The 22,620-nt window shown below is 37.5% G+C and overlaps 1 protein-coding gene and 1 long non-coding RNA gene across 7 annotated transcripts in view; one reads left to right on the forward strand and one right to left on the reverse strand.

Annotated features, from left to right (window-relative positions):
* Positions 1-22,620, reverse strand: part of Lar (tyrosine-protein phosphatase Lar) — a 163,149-nt gene that overhangs the window by 115,455 nt on the left and 25,074 nt on the right. For all 6 annotated transcript variants that reach the window (XM_064698211.1, XM_064698213.1, XM_064698209.1 and 3 more), the window contains exons 2-3: positions 20,691-20,790; positions 4,383-4,781 (exon numbers count right to left, since the gene is read on the reverse strand). In XM_064698211.1, coding sequence (XP_064554281.1) covers positions 4,383-4,473 — 91 coding nt within the window. In that variant the 5' untranslated portion in view covers positions 4,474-4,781; positions 20,691-20,790. The remainder of the gene's footprint in view (positions 1-4,382; positions 4,782-20,690; positions 20,791-22,620) is intronic.
* On the forward strand, positions 13,106-21,034 carry LOC135439478 (uncharacterized). Its single transcript, XR_010438063.1, has 3 exons — positions 13,106-13,790; positions 15,647-15,765; positions 20,895-21,034. It is a non-coding gene; the product is annotated as an uncharacterized LOC135439478 (long non-coding RNA).

A 22,620-nucleotide genomic window follows, 5' to 3' on the forward strand; every position in this document is an offset into this window, starting at 1 on the left:
ATAATATACGTATGCGCACAAATTGGTAATTGGAACACTCGTAGACCAAAATGTCAAACGATTTATATAAAAGTTCGCTTACATTAAAACTTCTATTTGAATTGAACTGTGCTTTCGATGCTGACTGCTCAACTTTTTAGCAGGATTCAATGCCAGCCCCTGGAGACCACGCCCAGCCATTGCCTCATGCCTCGGACAGTTAAGGCAAATGAGACACGCAAATGCGAATGCGTTTTATTAATGCCATCATATCATTAGATCAACAAACATGCCCATATAAGAAGTACTTGAACACGCTCTTAACTGCCCGCCTCCCCCTCCGAATGCTCAACAATAATAATGTTTTGGCATTTATCACACTTTTTTTTCTCTCGCCCGTTTGTGGCAAAGTGACCAAGCAAAGTGGCTCTAAAATTTCAGTGGCATCAACAAACAGCACAAACGAGAAGAAAATAAAAGCGAGATAAATAAATGTGGCAACAACAAAGAGCAAAGCGCCATAAATCTAAATAACAAATTTTTACGAGAAACGAGACCATAAATAAGATGTTACTGCGACGGGCCTAGCCAGAAAATAATAGTGGAAACACAGGCCGCATTCCCTGTTCCATTTTCGACCCTCTCCCTACCCTCCCAGCACTGTCTGGCTCGGACCATGCGGCCACAATTCCTGAGAGTTCTGTTAATTTAATATTATTACTTTTCATTACAACTGGGCCCCTCTATCTGGTGTGTCCCTCTTTCTGATGGGCTACAGCAAAAAGCTGTTAGTTTTTTGTTTATTTTTTGTTTTTGTTTTTTTTTTTTCATTTTTCTCGCTCATTCAAGAGGTCCCAAATGTCAACACATTAATGTCGCAGGACCTGCGAGGCCAGGGTCATATAAATCAACATTTATCTGCTGCCATCGCCGACAATTGAAAATGACAGCAAAAGCAACCGAAACGACCGCATAAATAAATACTTTCATCTTATTTTACGCTAATTACGTAACGCCCTAAAAGCACATATATATCTCTTAATATTCAAGTAATTACGGTTACAAAATTTTGGGGAACAAATAATGAATGCAGCTTAGAGCATGAGACTTTGCTTTATAAAGTTTGCAAAACAAGGAAAAATTATAAATAAAATAAAAAACTGATAAAAATGGGTCAAAAAATTAAAAATACAATCAACTATTCCAAAAATGTTGCAAGAAAAAAATATTTTTTTTTGAGTTCAAAATTTTTATATGTTTTACATATTCCCCTTAATGTCATGTTTTATAAAAAAATAAATAATTTTTGTATTATTATTATTAATGTTTTATTATTTTTATTATTATTGTATAGAATATAGAATTAATTTGTATATCAAATTATTAGCAATGACGAGAGAAAATGTAAAATCAGTCGAGATTAAGATATTGTTAGACTAATGCAAGGGATCTTTCCTATTCACTTTATTTTCCGAACTGCATTTGAATGCTGAAAGCAAACCTCGCTACAAATTTTATTTCCCTCAGTTTTTGCCTGAGTTGGAAATGTAAAATATGTGCAAGAGTCAAAATGTTAGCTTAAATTGGGGAGAATGAAAACAAGTTTCTAGAAACAGGTTGCAGATATATTTTGTGTGAAAGAGGATGAGAGCTGTTGCTGTTGTTTGGTCTCACCTTTCACACGGCTGCTTCATTGCATTGGACTAATAAACAAGCAGGCAGGACATTGCACAAAAACGAAATAGCAGCAGCAGCAACAACAACAGCAACAAAAGCAAATGTTGCACATCCTGTTGGACAGAAGAGTTTTTGTTGTTGTTTTTTTTGTACAGTTTTGTCGCACCTCTTTTTTTCGTATACACGTGTGTTTTTGTGTGTGTGTGTGTTGTACTCGTATGAACCATTAAATTGAAATTTATGCGGCACTTTGCCGCGTGAAATGTTTGTACAACTCGTTGCGGGCTGCGGCTTTTCAGCAGCACATGCTCCCCTTCCCTTCTCTTCGCTTCCCCTCGCCGCTCTCTATCTATTTGTAGCGGCCCTGGGCGTTGACAGAGCGACAAACCGTTAGACAACAACATTTGTCGAGTGGCTGGACTGGGCCAAGATCCGTGGGCCGGGGCGGGGGCGGGCTTGGGCTGGCAGGCTGGTTTAAAAACATATGCAAAACTGTTTGCTGTTTGCCGTGTGTATTGCATGTAAATGGTTCTTTGACCCCCCCCCCCCCCTTCCCACACACACGCTTTTACCACCCCGGCCATTCTTCTTTTCAAACCATTTCCCCTCTTCACTGCTTTTCACACACGGAAACGTTTGCCGGCTAATTTGTCGTTTGTTTGAAATTATGACACAAAAGCGGCTCAACGCCGGCCAATTGTCCGGCTTTAGCCCGAGGGGGGAGGGCTCTCCCCCCCACAGCCCACGCCCACGCACAGCTGCACAGTGGGCAACGCAACACAAATATCAACCACACATTTTTGTTTTTTTTTTTTGTTCGTTCTGGTTTTTTCGCAACAAGTTTTAATTAATTTGCCGCAGCTCCAGCCCAATCTGAACAGCCTCCCCTCGCAATAATTGTCATGCTCTCTCCCTCTCTCGCTCACTTGCTGTGACGAGCAGGGCGCACAAAAAGTTGATGCTACGATAATTTGAAAAGTTTTCGCTTAGACAGCGACAGCGAAGTAGGTAGAATTTATCCCCTCTGGCAAGCCAAGCCCCTCACTCGCAGCGCCGCCCGCTCGCAAATCGCTGGCAAGCTAAAACCTCAACGAGAAACCGAGAAACTGGCAACTGGCAAACTATATGAATACGACATGCTATATTAAGCCTCAAATAAATGCAGCGCCATAATTAACATATAGCAAAAGTTTTCGCTACACTCTAAGCCATAAGCTGCCGAAAAACTAGTACAAACCCTCTGCCAAAACCGAACCAGCCCCCATTCGCGCTGACTGATGAAATATGACTCCAAAAACAAGTTTCTCTCAGTGTGTGAGGGGGTGGGCTGTGGGTCGACCTGGCAAGGCAATTTGAAATTTACAACTTTCGCATGATTGAGCCAAAAAACAAAAATGAACATTGAGCACATGGCGTTAGATATTTGAAAAGAAGATAAACCTGACTTCAATCGCCGATTAATTGCCATCGCATTAATTGGCGCGACACGAGCCGGCTGAGCCTAAAGAAAACTTTAAGATTAATGCACATTTACCTCTCTCTCTTTCTACATATTACCTTTGCAAAGGTAATTAGTAAAGCAGACCCTGCATTTGGTCTTAATTAAGTAACAGATACTGCAAGATATAAAATATTAGCTTCAGATACGAAATTCTCTCTCTGAATTGTGAGCTGCTACTTGAATATGAACTATCTGATTCGATGACACCTATCGATCGCAATTGATTAATCAGAAATCAAATCTAAATAATTATGACAAAATATTTTGAGCTCAAGGGAATAGATAATAAAAAAAAGGATTTCAAAATAAATCAAAATTATAGCATAATAAATTTAGTTAAAATCTAATTTAAAACTTTCACGTGAAAAACCCAAATAGTTAATATTAAAAAATGTTTATGTTTATAGACATAGTTATCGATACTTATATCAACAATGAATTGTTTATGTTTTCACTTATTTAGATACTAATAATAATTTAGTTAATAATAGTTATGGAAACACAACTGTGAAATTCTAATCCCATGTAATGTGACCTTTTTTAAACTCTTACCATAATATATCTTTCAGCTAGTTAAGTTAATGAAAAGTGAAATAGGATTTAGATGGAATCACATATAATGAAAATGTAAAATTTTGTTTTTCTATAATTTTAATTTACTAACTCATCTCAAGTGAACACAAAATCCTTTATAAATAACTTATTTTTTCGGTAATGGTTTTCAATCTGCAGATAATTATTATTTTACCCACCGGATTTAAATCGCTTCTCCTAAGCATTCTTAGATAACCCTCTTCTATTTGTTCATTTGTTCGTTAACTAATTTATCATATCAAAAAATTATCCTTGATTATCTTATATATATATATTCCATAAGTTGTTTTAAACTTCTTGACTTGGACTTTGATAATGTTAGTTTGATTTTAAACTATTTTCTGATTAAAGCTGCCTCAACTAACTGGAATTCCCCACTTAACTGAAGTCAAGTCAACTGCTGACAGACTCTACAACTTAATCAACTCGAGTGTCAAGACGTTAACGAAACTAAATAGAACTTAACTGAGACTCAGCAGCTTAAGTAGCCTGCAACGTGCAACGTGTTGCATGAACAATTAAAAAGTGCGCTTAAATCTAAGCATAATATATCAAATGGAAATACCTAAGAGTCTATATATGTATATATATATTTTTGCCATTTAGTAGTAGTATTTATTAGTGTACTCACGGACTGCATCGACGGTCGCTGGTGTCCAGATAAGCAACAGGGCTGCAAACAAGTTGACTGCAACAAAACTGGCTGCCATCTGCAGACCCATTATTTATTTAATGCCAAAAAGAAGGTGTGAGAGAGTGGATCGTGCTGATATGGTGATGGTGGTGGTGGGGAGTATGTGGCTGCTTAATAGTTAAGCGAGAGCTTGTGGAAATCTGCACAAGTTTGAATATGCTAGTATTTAATACTGCAAATTGCTCTCGCCTGCGCGCTCTCTCTCTCTCTTCCCTCTCTTACAGTGCGATCAGACTTACTCTCTTTGCTGATATGCTCTGAAGCGCGCGCACGCCTTACGCGCTCTCTTTCTCTCTCTCAAACGTTTCTGTCGACGTCAAAGCGACACTGCACGCGCTGTTTGACCAGATAGAGAGAGAGTCAGTGTTGTGTAGCAGTGTTTGGGTAGTGTTGCAAGGAGCGTTTTACACGTGTGTTCGTGTATATGTGTGTGTGTGTAGTTTGGTTTTGTGTGCGTATTAGTTTTTTTTTTATAGCATTTAGTTGTATGAACGTTTGTGATAACACGTGGAAAATGGTTGTTCAATCGTTTGTTAAATACATTTGCCCAAGCCGAAAATCATCGGATATAACAAGATATGTTAGCAAATGCGATGTCATCATCATCATTATTGGCATTATATGGCGGCATTTGATTAGTAAAATACAAACAAAATATTCATGCGCTCAACGCATGTGTCACGCCCATCGTTGTTGTCGTTGTTGTTGTTGTTGTAATCGTTGTCGTAGTGGTTGTTGTTCACGCATTATTATCGTTGTTATTATTATTGTGATAATATTTGTGGACATTATGCGTTGATTGGTTCAGTTGTGTACAGTACCCCAATTGGTGTTGTTGATGTTGTCGTTGTTCCGCATTTGACATCAGGTTTAACATCAGGATTATCGTAAGCATATATCGTTGCCATGTGGAGGGAAGCTGTTGTTACTATACGACAAAATTTACCTGCTTAAAGTTGTACTAAATACTTAAAAATGAACTCTTAAACAATATAAAGATATGCAGTTTTATATTATCCTAATTTTTCTTCTTTATTTTTATTGATTTATAGATATTTTCTTTTTGTTGTTGTCATTTGATGCGTTTGTGTTAAGTCGCCTGCAAAAACAGATAGAGAGTGACATGTTGTGAGGGCAAATTCGGCTGACATCCTTGCGCTGACAAAGGATGTAAAATGAATACGAAACAACAGACCTTTGTGTGTTTGTGTTTTGTTGCGGTTTTTATGCAAATTTCAATCTATCGAACTTTTTAATCCAAAGCCAACATATATTTTATGCATAAAAAATTTAAAAAATGTTTGAAAAATTTGCGAAAATCGAAGATAAGTAAATTAAAGGAATGGAAATAGTTCAAATTGAAAGTAGACTATGGAACAAGAAAAGGATGTGTCGGCGGCCAATCTTGAAATCTAAAAGCATTTAAATAGAAGAGGAATGTTATTAGAGCAATGCAATTCCGGGCAAGGGATCACGACTTCTACCTACATACTTCTACTAGCGCTAAGAAGGGTTAATTTCTATATAACTATTCCATAAGCAGTATTTCAAGGCATCTAATTTCTCAAAGTTCCAATATTCTGGCAACTAACGTTTATGCAAGTGGTGAAACCAATTTGCACGCAATTAAGTTAATCAGACTAAAAACTGGCATAAGTGGCATGCAACAAGGCGCGTCAGGCTATTCAAGGCCTATTATTAGATACCTCTACAAAGTGTACGACCTGAACAACAACAAGAAGAGAAACAAATAATTGCCACAACTGTTGGCAATTAAATTCAGCTTAAAATGCCTCCAAAGTCGGCACTCGAACTGCAAACTTCTCGAACTTCTACACAGCCCAATTGGACGGTTAGAGAGACAGATAGACAGACAGACAGACAGGTTGGCAGCACTGCCAAAAGGTAAATACAAAGTCACTGTGCAATTGCATGGGCTTTGTTACTTTAGATTTCTGTTTCTTTTGCTGCCGCTTTTTTATTATTATTTATTTTTTTGCACCCACTTTGTTTACATGGGCTTGCAGAGGAGCGAGCGGACCTGCCCACTTGGTAGGAAAAAAAACTGTTTAACTGCACTCAGCAAACAGGCCGTAGGTGGGCGTGGCCAAGCTAGAGTTGTAGCCTTGCATATATATATATATATATTTATGTGTGTGTGTGTGTATATACATCTCGGCTTTACGCTCTATATGCACTTGTAAAAATCAATTAAACTTTTCAAGTGAAGTTATAATGGCTGCCAACTCGTTTTTTTGCGTTGTTGTTGCTTTTCTTATTGTTTTCATAGCCCTTGCATTGTTGCCTGCTGGAGTTGCTGTTGTTGTTGTTGTTGCAGTTGTCAAAAGTTTTAAAATAATTGGATTTTTTTTTTTGCCATGGCACTTTTGCTGTAAGCACAGGCACGAACCCCAAAAAACCCGCTGCCCATTCCATCAAAATTAAAATTTTCTTTGTTACTGACAGCAAGGTATAGAGAGCGAAAGGCGGAAAGAAGCGGGATAGGGCTGCGGATGGGGGTGTAAGCGAGAGGGAGGGGGGGTGGCTACACTTAATGCTGACTGCAGTCGTCGTCATTCTCGTTGAGCGTTACCCAATTTCCACTACTGAAGTTTTCAACACCAATTGCAAACGTCAACAGCAACAAGAAAAGCAACAACAACAACAACAAAAACAACAACAGCTGCAGCAAGAGCAAGCAGAACAGCTGCGTGGGCGTGGCCGATCAACCGCCTACAAGGACTCGTATCAAGGGGCTGCCAACTTGAAGTGCAAGCTGCCCGCTGCCCGCGTTCAGTTGATTTAATGGATTTTATGCCAAACGGCCCGTCATTATAGCAGAAAGATAAAGACAAGGGCCACAAATGCATTATATATATATACATATATATATGTGTGTAGGTATATATAGGTTATATTCTCTCTAAACCTTTCAGCATATGCCAAACAGATGAAAGATAATTTTGAATTACTTACAACTAGCAACTAAGCTGGAAAACGTTGCTTAGAAATTGCTAAATTGGAATTTATAATAGAAATAGATTGACTGGCGATAGCTATGGTATAATTTATGGGGTGTCTACTGTAGACATGCGTGCTTATCGTCTTAATGTTAAGCCCGAGCAGGAGAGCTAAGTTGCAGGTGACTCCAGTCTGAAGCTGAGCGCAACTTGCAAATTAGCGCAAGAGCAAATTAAATTATATTTTAAACGCTTTCTTACTGATTTCGGAATAGAATTTTCTTTTGAAATCCCAAGAAGTTGAGCTATGGCAGTTTTTGTATATAATGCATTTGTTATAAGTGTAAGGCAAGGCTGTCAACTTTACTTTTACATAAAATTGGTCTGTGTTAATGACAAAACTATGTTTACTTTTTTTTCCTACTAGCCTGAGATCGCAACCGATTAGCCTCGTCATAAAGATGCCCAATAAAACCTCATTGTCAAATGAGTAGTACTTATGCTATTCACTTATTTTAATTAGTTTCAGACTTGGATGTTCACTTGACTGCTTTTTTACTGTAGCTCATAAATGCCTAATAATTTTAATTAATTAATAACATATTCATGCATTTTATTTACTCAAGCTAGATGCAAATATAAAGCAAACAGTTCTAATCCAATTGCTTATCAAATTTCTTACTCACATTTCTTTCACGTTCACTATTTACACGCTGACATAAACTTGACTTGGCCAGAAACAAACTGCACAGAAAACTTGCTGACTTTTTGTCAATTAGGCTAATGACATCTGATAAGCCAACTGCTCACTAGATATGTTACCATATAATACAATAAAACAAAGAAAAACGAATGTCAGTAATGGTTCAAGTTGACAGCAAGAAGAACTTTAGCTGTCACACACGTCGTATGCGTGTTATGAGTGTCTCATAAAAATGGATTCCAAACGCAAATATGTACAACAAGTAAAAGTGCTCTTGCCGTGAGTGGATACTCTAGTTGATACTCTGTACAACTATTTATATACAAACTTGGCCATCTTTTGTTACATACACTGACAGAAAACTTTCATAAACCCTTTTAGACATTTCCAATAGTCACAGGGTATTTAAATCTGCCCGAGATGTCGCAAAACTTCATTTAAATATTGCTTTGATAGAGCACATATAGAAAAGGAAAAAGCAACAGCTCTTATAAAGGTAAAGGAAACACACATACACGCGCATAAAGATAAAATGGGCGTCAGCTCCAGCTCTTATGGCGTAGGCGGGGATCTGGGGAAGTAGTTGCCACAGCTGTCGACTATAGTAGCTGCAATTTTTTCCATATTTTTCTTACCACATATTTTTCATATTTTCTTTATTTCTTTCTTTTTTCTGCGTTGCGTCTAATAAAAACACTTGACACCGAAACGAGCAAAACAAAGTGCTTGTGGGAGCCACGAAATGAGATGAAGAATGTGGGCAGGTAGGGATTGAAGAACGGAAGACGGAAGTAAGACGGAGAGAAGGAGCTTTAAGTATGTTGTGTATAGCTCTGATGCAGCTTTAAGAATTTTAAGACAAATGCGAAAAAAACACGAAAAGCATCTTATCAAAAATGTGAAGCTCTTGACAACTGTAAAACTGTGCAAAACTACTTCATCAGGCGCTTAAGTCTTGAGGTCCTTCTCGCAAGCTGTTTGCCTTTTAAAACCAACTAACAATGTAAAACAACATAACTGAGCTGCTTTTGCTTGGCTTAACTGCAAATTATCTCTATGGCAAACAATCGAATGCTGCAAAAGTGGCTACAAAAAAAAAACAAAAAAAAAGGACAACAGTTGGTCCAAAGGACGACACTGAATGCTACACAATAAAAAGCAGCGCAAAAGTATGCTACAAAGTAGCAGCAGCAGCAGCTGTCAAAGGACATGAAAAAGGGCCAAATGCGAGCATTTGCAGTTTTAATGCGGCAACTAAATGTGCTTCACCTTCCCCCCTGCCACTGAAATTTCTCCGCTGCCTCACTGAGCTGGGAGTTGATTACAAATCCAATGCTTGGCTTATGCGAGCGTGCGATTTGTTGCCTTTGATGCGATTCATAAGCAAACTTCTTGAAGGCAGATCGAATATTACAAACGCAAAGGCAGAAGAAAAATTACCTATTTTCCAGCGTGCTCTCTCAATTCGCTGGAGAAGTTTTAAGAGCACGTGAATTATTGAAGTGTGTGAAACTTGCGTTAACTATTTCTTGTTCGAATAAAAAAAACTTAAAGAGCTTGAGTTATTCTACTTTCTTAAAAGTGTACCTCTTGCGGAGCTGCATTAATCAATAGGTATTATGACATTCAAAGGGTTTAATGTCAGGAAATATTTATAATTTGGCAGAAAATTGACAAATATAAAATACACATAATTTACGATAGGTCAGTTTGCGTGTGTGAGCTCCTGCTGATAATAAAAATTTTAAAAATAATTTTACGAGTTTATTTTATGTGCAGAAATAGAGCTGAATTTCAAATTTCAAGGCACGAATTGCACAACCAATTTTATAGCATGCTTTTTGGGGCCGGCGAAAAATTCGGACGCATAAAACTGAGTTTTACTGAAATTTAATCTGAATTATATCCTCTATATAGTTTGGCTTGACAAATTTCAATTGAGAGCCGAAAAATGCATTTGACAGTCGATTCAACTTAAAGCAATCTATCAAAATGCCTGCGTCCTTTTTCGGGCAAGTTCCCATTGGATAGTTACACTTACGATTCACTGCCTGGAAATTCACTTACTCGGCCCATATAGCTACCCCAAAAAAACCCTAACTGTGTCAATTTCTGGCGCATCCTTTTCTCTTGCTTGTCCCACAAAACTTGAGGACAATGTCCAGAGCAAACATTTCAGTGCCTTTGCCCAACCAACAAATAAAAAAAAACAACGCCCGAAAAATCACAGCTCTTCGCCCAAAAACGATTTAGGCCGCAATCCACACACACACACGCACACACACTCGCACACACTCGCACATATGCACAACAGTGACCATCAGTCGCAGTCGCCGCAAACGTGACGCTTGTTTGCGCTGCCCAAAACAAAGGCAGAAAATTTTGGCGTCAAACGCTGTGCCACGCCTCTAGCGAAACTACAAACTGGAAAACTGTTAACGCTTGCTTTAAGCCAAAAGCCCGAGGAGAGCAGCTCAAAATTGTTGTACCGCTCGTAAAAGCCAAAATGAAAATAGATAAAAAATAAAATGCACACACACGCACACCCGCACGCACACACACTCAGCGCAAAGCAACTTCATTTTGTAAATCAATTGAATTTTCAATTGTGTGTGCGTCGGCGAGCAAGAAGAAGCAGCAGCACCAGAAGTGGAAAAAAAAGGCGAAGAAGGTAACATAAAAGTCAATGCGGGCACAAATAAAGGAAACGACACTATTACCCGGGACCAACAGCAGCAGCAGCAGCAGCAGCAGCAGCTACTGTGGCAGGACAATGACACAGGACAACAACAACAACAACAACAAAAACAAAAACAAACACAACAGATTTTGATTTTGGGTTAGTTTCCTACCTCCCCCTACATTACACTACGCCCCTGACGCGACCCTTGCCCCATGTCAATTGCTGTGAAAATCGTTTCATTTTGTGAAGCCACTTTTTTGGGTTCTTTACTTTTATTTTTTGTCAAATTTCTATAAGAACTTTTACTCTATTTTGGCATTGCATAAGCAAATCCTTTGCTATGCCTAATAGTCTAAAGCCTCAACGACATTTTAAGGCCACACACAAAGATCTGTTTTTCTGCTATAAATTTAAACAAAAATTTAAATTAATTTTTTACCAGTTTTTAAAGCGCTTCAAATTCAAAGCAAACATTAATTAGCTGTTGCCGCACTTTGAGCTAAATAAACTAAAAAAACGCAAACAAATAAGAACCGTTAACCGGCACGCGGTAAACACGACGCGTCGCGTGGCATGCGTTGAAAGACGAGGGAGCTGAGGCGGGCTGGGGGGGGTTTGGTGTGTAACGAGCATTAACCGAGGCAAAGCCGAAGATGTTGACGTTTTCAATTCAAACTCTTCAACCAAAACACAAGTATTTATATATTATATATAATATATTTATATTTTGTATATTTTTAGTATTTTAATTGAAATTTTTAAAAACTTTTTTTTAAACAATTTTTGTTGTTGTATTTGATTGTTATTTCCTTTCTTTTTGTCACACACAGCGCGCTCAGTTTCTTACAGGCTGGTTACATCCTGCCAAATCCCGAAATTGTACTAAATACGTACAAAACTTTTACGATTGGCCAAGGCTCAGCACCAGCCGCAGCGAGCAGATGGTGTGTGTGCGCGTGTGTGAGTGGGTTTGTGGGTGTGTGTGTGTGAGTTTGTGTGCCAGCCGAGCCACAACGAGCAGCCTGAGCGAATAAAAGCACTCGGCAAGCTACTGTGGTGAGTTTTTCGTGCGAGCCACGAAGCGCTAACGAAGCCCTACGAAACCAGCTCGAAAGCTTACCAAGCAAAGAGCGCGAGTATGGAAGAAAGCCACTCAGTGAAGGACGACACTCAAGTGAGCTAAAGAGAGAAGCGAAAATGATGCTGTTGGAGTCGCATAAGCAGCTCAATTCAAGTGAAAAGTGCAGGAAAAGAGAATTAGAATAGAGCACAGCGCAAAGAGAGCATTAATTGTGAGCGAACGAAAGTAGCTCAGCTTGAGCAATTGCAATTGACTCAAGCAAGGTTCAAAAGTTAAAAATATTAAAATAATTATAACATATTTTTTTTTGTTATTCTTGGTTTTTAAAAAAAAGGAAGTATTTTTTTATTTTAATAATATATATAATTTAATAAATTAAATTAATTTTAAAATCCTCTGATTTTTTTAATTTGAAAATTTATATTTAAAGCATAGAAATTAATGGGAAGAAATATGAGGAAAATATGGAATTGTTTTCTTAATATTTTATAATTAATGCTAAATTTAAAACATTTAAGAGAAAGCAATGAGTAGTTCACTAAAACAAGCAGCTCGATGTGTAGCTAACACCCACTCATAAATGCAACTCCGAGCGTAACTAAAACAAGCTGCAAGTCAAACATTTTTCGCAATTATGCTGCTCAAAGAGCTGCTAAGTTAGAGTCGAATAAAGTACTCAAGGTTGATAGCAGCTGTGAAAGTGCTCAATTAACAACTCAATGCAACTAAGAGCAACTTATAGACAACTCAGTAGCCAGGTTAGTTTAAAGATGCTCAAGAGCCAGGCGACTTGCAGCTCAAGCAACGCAAAACTCAACTCAAATTCAAGCGGAGCATTTTTCACGCTCAGCAGCTCTTTCACAGCAGCAGGACTAGCAAAGAGAATCGAGTACATGAATACCGCTCAAAACTCAGTACACTGAAATGCGCAACGTCTCTTTGAGCAGCCTGAAAGCAAAGCGCAGCGCTCAAGTATACCCCAGATGAAACTCAACAAACGAGCAGAGTAAATTGCGGACTCTTTTTGAAGGAAACTCAACTCAATCACAGCAAAGAGCGAAGCGCCGCTGCAGCCAAATTCAACTCAACTCAACTCAACACAGGACAGGGAAAAGCTTTCGGCTATGCTCGGCACAGCGTCGCGTTTTACTTGGCTCGTGTGTGGGTGAATTTACCGAAGCTGGCCAATTCGCACGGATTGAAGCGCGTTGCCGTGTCAGTCTTCAGTGGAGCGGCGTGCTGTGTGCTAAAAGCGGCAGGTGCAAAAGGGAAACGCTCGATTGCTGTCGCGGCAGCTGCTGCTGGTGCGGCGAGCGAATTGTGTTGCATACTTTTTGGCGCGCGCGTTAGAGGCTGAGTTTATGTGAAATGTGACAGACGCAGAGACAGTCGAGAAAGTTGCACACAAAAAAACAGACAGTTGCAAAGGCAAAGCAGACGTTGCGATTTACCGTTGTTGTGGCGCCAGAATGGCTGTGTGTGTCCTGCTGCTTGGCCCCAGGAGACATTTAACATAATAAAAACGAACGTGTGCGGCATTCGTTGCTGTTTTTGCAACTGTAAATGTGTATGTGTGTGTGTTTGTGTTGGTTTTGTGTAATGCTAATAACACACAGATACAACACACACACACACAAACACGGGCACACGCACACTTAGTAGAAACAATATTGCAAATGTGTGCGGCAAAGCAGTTGGCAAAAGTGTCGTAAATCGTTTAGACGGCAAACGTGGCAAGCGCTCAGGACACGGACACAGGACAAACGCACACAGACGCACACTCACACAGCTGCGCTGCCAGGACGATATGTAAAGGACAAAAGCCAGCGTGGGAAAAAACATATATATTTTTATATATTATAAAGCAACGCCACAGGATGCTGCCTGCTGATAGCGACTGCTCCTTTGCTTAGTTCATGTGAGTATAAACATACCAGCCTACACCCATTTCCCGCGCGCACACACACACACACACACACCATCATCAACTGAATGAACTTCATAACGGCACTTTCTTATTTTTTTTTTGGCGCGCGAATTTTTATGAGGTTTTAACGTAAATTCGAATGTTTGAATTAGGCGGAGACCAAGTCCTTGCCACAGTTGGAGGCGTGATAAAGTTTTATGTGTGCACACGCACACACCTACACACACACACACAGATCGTTAGGGTGTGCCGCCCAATGGCCAATTAAACCGCAAGTGCCGAAATCGAAACTGATTAATTTGTGAGCGTTCGCTTCCTTTTTTTTTTTTATTTTAGCAAATGGTTTTTTTTAGTGTGCCAACCAAATGATTTGTTGAGTTTTAACTTTTGATTTATCGCTCATATTAAAGTGTCAAAAATGTACGTGAAAGTGAACGACTAAATTATGCCCTGTATTAAGATAATTTTATTAGAGAATCTATATGAGAATTTTAAAAAAAAAACCATTGTCAGTGAGATCTTCATATATGCTTTAAAATCGCATATCAAGTTTGTGGAGAATATTTTAAAAGTTGTGCGCGCAATTATATTATACAAAACATTGTGGAAATAAAATCATTTTAATGATTTTCTAGCTTTAAAAGTACAAGTGTATTATTTCTAATAGAACCTCAGATTGAATAGTTCGTTTACAGGGCCAGTAAAAGCGACATATTAAATAAAACGACTAATATGCCAACAAAGAAAAAAGTGTATAAATAAAAATAATATTAAAATCAATTTATTTTTAATTTGATGGATATTTCAATTTATATTCAATCAAAGAAGCCCATTAAAACATTACTAAATAAAAAAAATTCATTGTTAATGATTTATGAAAGAAAAACTAACATCGACAGTTATTCAGTTATTTTAGCCAAAATATTTTATTACCAGCTCTTAGCAGTAAAACCTTCCACACAAAGTTTTATGGTACTTCAATTTATATATGCGTGAATTCCTATGCAAAGTTAATAATAATAATGCGAATATAGAGAGTGAATCAATTATTTTAGTCATAACATTTCATTACCAACTCTAAGCAGTTAAACCTTTCAAATAAAGTTTTATGGAAAATAAACCGAGTTTGGTTCGTCAGAAAGTTAAAAATCACATCGCCGAGTTCGAGAATTTTTTATAAAGAAACAACAGAAAAGACACATAGATAGGTATATAAAATTAGGCAATCAGATATGATATTTTTATAAGCGCTATGTTTTTGATCGTGGTTTATATAAGCTCTTACTCTCTATTGCCCCAGCATACCCTCAATAACACTTTTCACAACTAGAGAACATATGAATTGCCTAAATGAAGTATGCAAAAAAACTTTCCATTCGATTTGAATCAAAAACAAAATTATGTTTGATTTCCAAATGCATGTACGTTTTTAGGCATTGGCATATTTTTGGCTCGTTTTAAAGGCCCGAAATGCAAATGTCAAATTGCCGCATTCGATGCGCAAAACGAAAAGCCCAACACAGAATTAACAAAAACCAACAAACAAAACAAAAAATGACACAAATACTGCTCGAAAAATATTTGCTGAAAATTGTTGAACATTTTACGGGGCAGCTTTCGCAAAAATGTGGGAGTAAAAAAAAATAAGGATTATGATAATATATTTATTTTTGTAATAAAATTAAAAAACCAGCAAAATTGATGTAAATTGTGAAAGACCAAAATCACATTTCAGCACACGCATAATCTTAAAAAAAAAGTGCAACAATTTCTAGTGAATTTTAAAAAATAAAATATGAGAAATTGAAACTTTTTTGATTTTCTATCTTTTCATTTATCTATTTTAGGCAAAGCAAACGTAAAAAGCGAAAGACTGACAATAATAAACAAGGGAATGTAAAGGCTTTGATCTCAGATAATATGTTAAGAGGCTGCCTTTTAAATACATATTTTCATCCAAAATATGGTAAGTGTTCATAAGCAATTTAATAGTTGAATGTAGTTTTTTTGAATATAAAAAATAAGCTACTTATAGTTATTTATTAAAAGTAAATATTTGAATAAAGCGAATATTTGTTAGAAGCAATTTCCAATTGGAAGAAAAGAGGCACAGACCTTGGTGCCAAAGATTAAATACCTTTGCAGACTTAGTTTTCATACAGAAACTAAACTTAAAGTTAAAGCTTCTGTGGGAGTTTGGCAAAACAGATATATTATTCTGACATAAAAACAACGTTTTTCCGATGTTTAAGAGGAATTAGAGTATATGGAAATGTTTGAAAATTTAACATATCTTCATACATAAGATATATTCTTCTGATATAAATATAACACTCTATCGATATTTTTAAAGAGTTAGTGTAAGATAAGATAACTTAATATATCTTCATACTTTATTCTTTATTTAACCAGCACAGTGTATATAGACATAAAATATCTTATAAAACAAATCATTTCTACAAATGAAAATTCTGTTTCTCAACAATATTTTAAACATTATTTTATATAACCGCTACGTAACATAGTTATACGGGCAAAAAAAAAAAACATGAGCTTGGTTTTCAAAATAGTAGACTAGTTTTCAAACAAACAGTCGGGCAACAGATTGGAAGGGTTTTATAAAATTTCATGTGGTCCATCAATGCGTGACACATTATGTAAAAATAAGAGAGTAGAATCTGAAAGGTTTCTTTTTCGAGTTGTTGTTCTAAACTGTTTTTAATGATTTTCTTTTGTGAATCAGAGACTTTATTTTGATCTGCCATAAAGCAACGATTCATTTTTTTTATATGGCATAGCCATAACTATGCATAATATTTAAAACTCAATAAAATCCGAGGCAAAGTAACTATTTTCCACTACAATAATATATATTTCTCTGTGGCCGGAAATTTCCCACATTAATGCGTAGTATTAAAATAGTTTCTGCTAGATTTCCACTTAGAGTTCGCTGTTATTTATTTTTTTATATCAGAGACTATGCAGAACAGGTCATTCTTTAATAGATCAGTTTTAGCTCTTATCTAACTTGTGTTTCTTTATGTAACATTATTGTAAGCCTTTCTTCAAAGACGCTTTAATCAAAGCATAAAATTTCTAAAAGTAATTTTAAAATTGGACAATTTGGAATTTGATTTCGATTTTTGTTTAATTTGGGTATCTTTCATAAATTGGAGTTTCTTTTCTATAATTAATTTTAAACTCGCTTCCTCGCTTTAACGAATAAAACATAAACTGTCTGAAAGAAATTTTAATACTGGGCAATGTGTTCTTTTTTGGAATTTGAATACTGCATTTATTTTAATTTGAGTATCCATAAAGTGAAGTATTTTTTCTTTTTATATATATTCCACTGTCATACCTAAGGATTTTTTCATAAATCATAGCCGTAACTGTGCATCATGTTTAATACTCATAAAATTCGAGTCAAAGCACCATTCAAACGAAATCCCACAGGTCCACAGACAGAGTCAGCCTTAACGCACAGTGAAAAAAGAGGTGCTCGTAAAATCCCACTTTTTGTTGAAGTTCCATAATATGGTCGCATTATGTCTGCATTTTTATGTGCTTAATCCTTTTCAACTTTCCCTGCATAAAACCCCTCTCTATATATCTATAACCGAACAATCTGTCACTTTGTGACAATAATGAAAACTTTCGCACATGTGCAACAACAACGAGAACAAAATATATAAATTTGGCGAGTTGAATCGTAAAAATCTGTAAACTGCGTAGTCAACGCCAAGCGCAACAAGCAAATGCACTCAAAAAAAAAAGAAGGGGGCGGAAGGGAGGCGACAAATGCAAACAAATCTATAAAAAAAGAAAAATAAAATGACTACAACAAAACGTGTCAAGTGATAAGCAGCAGCAGCGAAATGTTGCCCCAAAATGTGTCCCCTGCAGCTTGCAGTTGCAGCTTTACGAGCCAAAAGAGGTTCGGGCGAGCAACCGGCTGCACCTCAGTTTTTTGCAGTGTCATAAAAGCTGGTGGCACGTCGCTTGGGCCATTTGATGTTGCATACTTTTGCGCGTCTGTTAGTATTAATTTGCTGAGGTAACCTGCCCGCATGCCAAAAGTGAGGCGCGCTGTGGGGTATGAGACGGGGCCAGTTTCAAGGAGACGCTCCTGCAGCTCATTATGCATGCTTGTCCGCACGTTGTGCTTTGAGGCACACACACAGAGAGAGAGAGAGAGGGAGGGTGAGAGATCAAGAGGGAGGCGGGGGCAGAGTGGTGCGGGATAGGAAGAACTTGCCAAGTTTTAGCAATTTCATTTTCAATTGACTGGCGACCAGGACACGCTGCCAGTGTTGGCTAACCAACAGCAATTGAGCGTATGAAATGCCGCAAAAGCAGAAGCCCACACAAAAGTTCAGCACACACACGCGCACACACTCACCCACAAAAGACACACACGAAGACACTAGAATCCTTTGCTTTCAATTCGTTTCCTTTCTATAGCAGCTACTTATTTTATTTCAAGAGTGTGCGCGTGTGTGTCTATTTGCCCAGTTATTGGGTTATCCCCAACATTTTACAACACATTAGAGATAAAGGAGAACTAGCCGGCTACACTCGGAGAAATAGTCAGGCACGTTGTGCTCAGATCAAGCACAAACGTTGCCAATCCTTAGAAGTTTATAGCCTGAGCATGAGATTGGTAATTCGAGAACTTATGCAGATTTCAAATTTCTTAGTATAAAACACATTTATATATTGTCAGTTATTTTATATACAACCAATCTATTCCACTTAGATGTTCGTGTGAGTCAAAACCCAAGCAGAGTTCTTAAGACATGTTAATCAGTCCAGAAATCAAAATTCTTCATACAAAATTTCAGAGTACAAAGCTAAAATATATCGTACTCCATCTTCAAAAAAAGTTTGTTCTAGTTGATCGGAGAATCATATTTGTAGTTTAAATTAAATATATGGTATTCCATCTAAAGAAACTTTGTTCAAGCCTGAGAAACTGGTTGAAAATTAAAAGAACTTTTTGACATCTCCAAATGTTTTAAATTCTTTAGAATACAGTAAAGTCCCGTAGCCTGATAATTAAATAATTTTATATTCTATTCCAATCTATTCTTTTCTATTCTGATATATTCCATTTAATAATAATCTTAAAATTTCTAAGTACAAAACCAGGTAAAGTTGAACTATAATTGAAAAAATTTCACGCTTGTTTTAAGTTTGAAAATTCTTGTTCGAAATAAAGCCCGATTCATAAATAATTTTAGAAAAATTATACATACAGTTTAGAAAGAATTTGGTCATACCGAAATGTATATTAGGAATATTTCTTTGAGTGTATATTCCATGGGTGTATTGCAAAGTTTTCCAGCAAAATTACGCAGTACAGACACGCACAATTCATTTGCAAATAGAACCGTTTAATTTGTTGCCTTTTGTACCAGCTGATATCCTTGATATTCACATGTCCGGGCGTCGAACAAAAGTTACAACTCTTAGAGGCATGGGCTGGGTGAAAGGGGGCCAGCAGGGGGCTGCTTGAGGCCCGCATATAAGGCACACAAAGGCGCAGTCGAGATTACTTTATGAACAGAGCCTTCTATTATGGCTGGCAAATGGAAGCGCTGCCCATAAAACAGAAGCTGTTCAATACGCTTCGCAGTAATTGCGAACTGCCACCCTACGCCATCCCCGTTCACCCCTCCTGCTCCATGGCCACCCGACTATGCAAATAGAAGGGCCCGAAGAAGTGTATTTGCACTGGAATCGTACGAAAAGTCTAGACACTTGGAAAATCCGACTCGATTTTGCATTGGCACGTAGCTTTGCTTTCCTTTTGCCTAATGGCCAAATCATACGTTCAACTGGCAGCGATTTGATAGCTTTCAGTTATGTGGCCAAAGATCTGGCAACACTTGACAAATGAGACCACAGCCGAACGAGAAAGTGGGTGCTTCCCAAAAACCGGACATCCCGGGCGATATGCAAAATGTGCTGCGGCTCATTGGACAACAACATTGCGTAGTGTTTCTGATTTAATGACGGTGGATCGCATGAGTGAAATATGGAAGGTTAACAAATTTCAAATATATGTGATTTAGTTGCCATGGAGAATTTTTAACTGAAGAACCTTTAACTAAAAACATATTAGGAAAAAGCTGATTGAACCAGCAACTTTTTGCTCGAAGGAGTGAGCGCCTATACCATTTGGGAATTGTAAGCGCACACTATGAACAATTTTAAGATTCACTAGAAAATTCTTTCGTCTTTCTCTCTGCCTTTCCTTTCTCTCCGAAGAACACTTCAAAATGACTCATCTCTTATTATTTTTGTTTCTACTCTACTCGTTAAGTAAAATAATATATCATAGAACTGAATAAGGGAATTATTAAGTTAAGCATCGCATTTTCAATAATAAAAAAATGGTCTTCAAATCACCTAATATATTATTCAAGAATATATTGCCAAATACAGCAGAAACAGAATACTTTATGAAAAATATTTTCTTATATATAAAACTCACAGCAGAATACAAAATATGCTGGCACAAATATAGAATTTGCTCGTTTTATCAATCATTATACTCTCTGGTATGCATTTAAAAATAATATTATGAAAGCACATGAGCTTCCTTTAAGGGGCATATTAGTTTTTGTGGTGGATAGTAGATTCATATTCCCTCATTAAAAACTGGAAATGATTATTCGGAGGCAAGAGAGACTCAAGAGCACGTGCATATATTTCGCGGTGCTATTTTATATCATGAATTTCATCGCATAATCGTCGTAATTGTTATTTATATTTTCCTTTTATATATTGATTTATCTTTTTATTTATAAAAAACTGCATATCTTTATAGAATATCTTAAAAAGAGCTCTTCAGTATTCAGTCAAACCATAAAAAACGCTACTCACGTTATTAAATATCGCCATAATTTCCCACCGTTGTTTTTGACGATTCTCTTGTTTTTCTCATCTATCAGGAGTTTATGCGTTTCGATCAGCACATGTGTAGCTATAAGAAAGAGATAAAAATAAAAGATATTTGATTAGTCTTAAGTCTTTTCAAGTAACAATAACAATTCGTGGCTAACAATAAATTGTTTTTATATTCCACAGCTGCTGCACTTGGAAATCTCTTGCTGTCTGATGGGTGGACTCTTCAAAATATTGTTATTTATTTCCTTTTTAAAAAATTTGAAAATGTTTTATGTGCCGCATCAATAAAAATAAAAATATTGCTATAAATAAACCAATTTTCCAACAAAACTGTCAGTTAATAAAAAAAAATACAAAAAATTTAAGAGACTTTCTCATGGTTGGCTTTTGGGTGTGGTTGGGGCAGGTGGGCCCAAGGACTGGGACTTGGTCGAGGCATGCAGCGGCATTTATGGGCACAAAATGATTGTTATTATACCTTCTTATTATTATTATTGTTATCAAAGCCAATGTCAAGCCCCGGCGGAGTCGAAAGGCCCACAGCAGGCAACGGCACAAGTCAGCAGAGCCGGAAACGGCGACAGCCAAGAAACGTGCCAGGCATAAGGAGAACCGCACCACAGTGGGGCGTAACACCCGCATACACCTACACATTATGTATATCTGTGTGTGTGTGTGTGTGTGTGTGTGTGTGCGTGTGTTGTGTGCAAAAATTTATGTTTTGTTTGTTTATTTGTTTATGCAGTGCTTTGTGAACTGTTTTCTACTCCCCCTCCCCCTCTGGCCATACTTTTACACACCTGCGCGCACACATACACACGCACGCATCGCAGTAGCTCATGCAAATTTATACACCTGCCCGGACGCCATAATAAATATTCGCCAAAAATATCTCATTTCAGCGCCTTTTGTCTACCTGCTTTTCGCTGGCTTGTCACGTGTCGGCATCATTACCGCACGTAGCGCCGTTATTTATACAAAATGTATATCGTTTATAGCGACAACCAGAGCCCGCACCCCTAACTCTGAACAGCCCCACAAATACATGAAAAGAATAAAATTGGTACACTATATATACACAATTATACGTCGTAAGCAGAGCTTTGAATACACTTTCCTAACAGTATAATAAAAGTGCTGATAAAAAAAACTTTTAATTATTATTTATTAATATTTTACTTTATGCGAATTCATTTGTTCAATTTACTACCGTAAAAACACCCATTTTCCACCCAGGAAGGTGGATTTCCCCAACAGATTTATCTGGAAGTTTTACGAGAACCTCATCTTAGCTTTCAAAAACATAACAAAAGGTAAAATTTGTGCGCTGTTTTAATCATCAATCAGTCGGTCAGTCAGTCAGTCAATCGACGGACTGACAAACCAAAGTTCGTATTAGAAATGCCCGAGTAGCAGGTTTTGCCAGAAATTTATAATACCCAATGATAGTGTATATGTATATAAAAGTTGAGAAGAAAAGAAATTTAAATCATCTGGCAGTTTATTTTTCTGTTTTTGGGGTCTGAGCAATTTTGCTAATTGTTCAATTCATGTGGAGCGCCTGTAGCAGCTGCTGCTGTCGCTTTGTTGTTGCTTTTGGTTGGTTTTGTCGCTTTGTTGGGGGGGCTGTTGGTTGGTCGGTTTGTCGCTTTAGCAGCTCCTTTGGGGCATGCAATTTACGACACATGTGCACGGCCGAGCGACCAGGCCAGCAACTTGGCAACCGAACATGGGCACAATGTCGAAGCTGCTCAGAGCGTTACAGTTAATTTGTTGACAGCTTAGTTGCCCAACACTGGACGGAACCGAACGGCATGGCACGGAACCTAACGGAATCGGACTCAAACGAACTGGACTCCTTGGGGGCTACAAGACGTCCATATACAGCGTCAGCCTCTATCCAAAA

The sequence above is a fragment of the Drosophila montana genome, unplaced genomic scaffold (assembly GCF_035044405.1).
Source record: "Drosophila montana isolate Dmon_TW-CO22-7 unplaced genomic scaffold, ASM3504440v1 contig_402_1, whole genome shotgun sequence".
Lineage (NCBI taxonomy): Eukaryota > Metazoa > Arthropoda > Insecta > Diptera > Drosophilidae > Drosophila > Drosophila montana.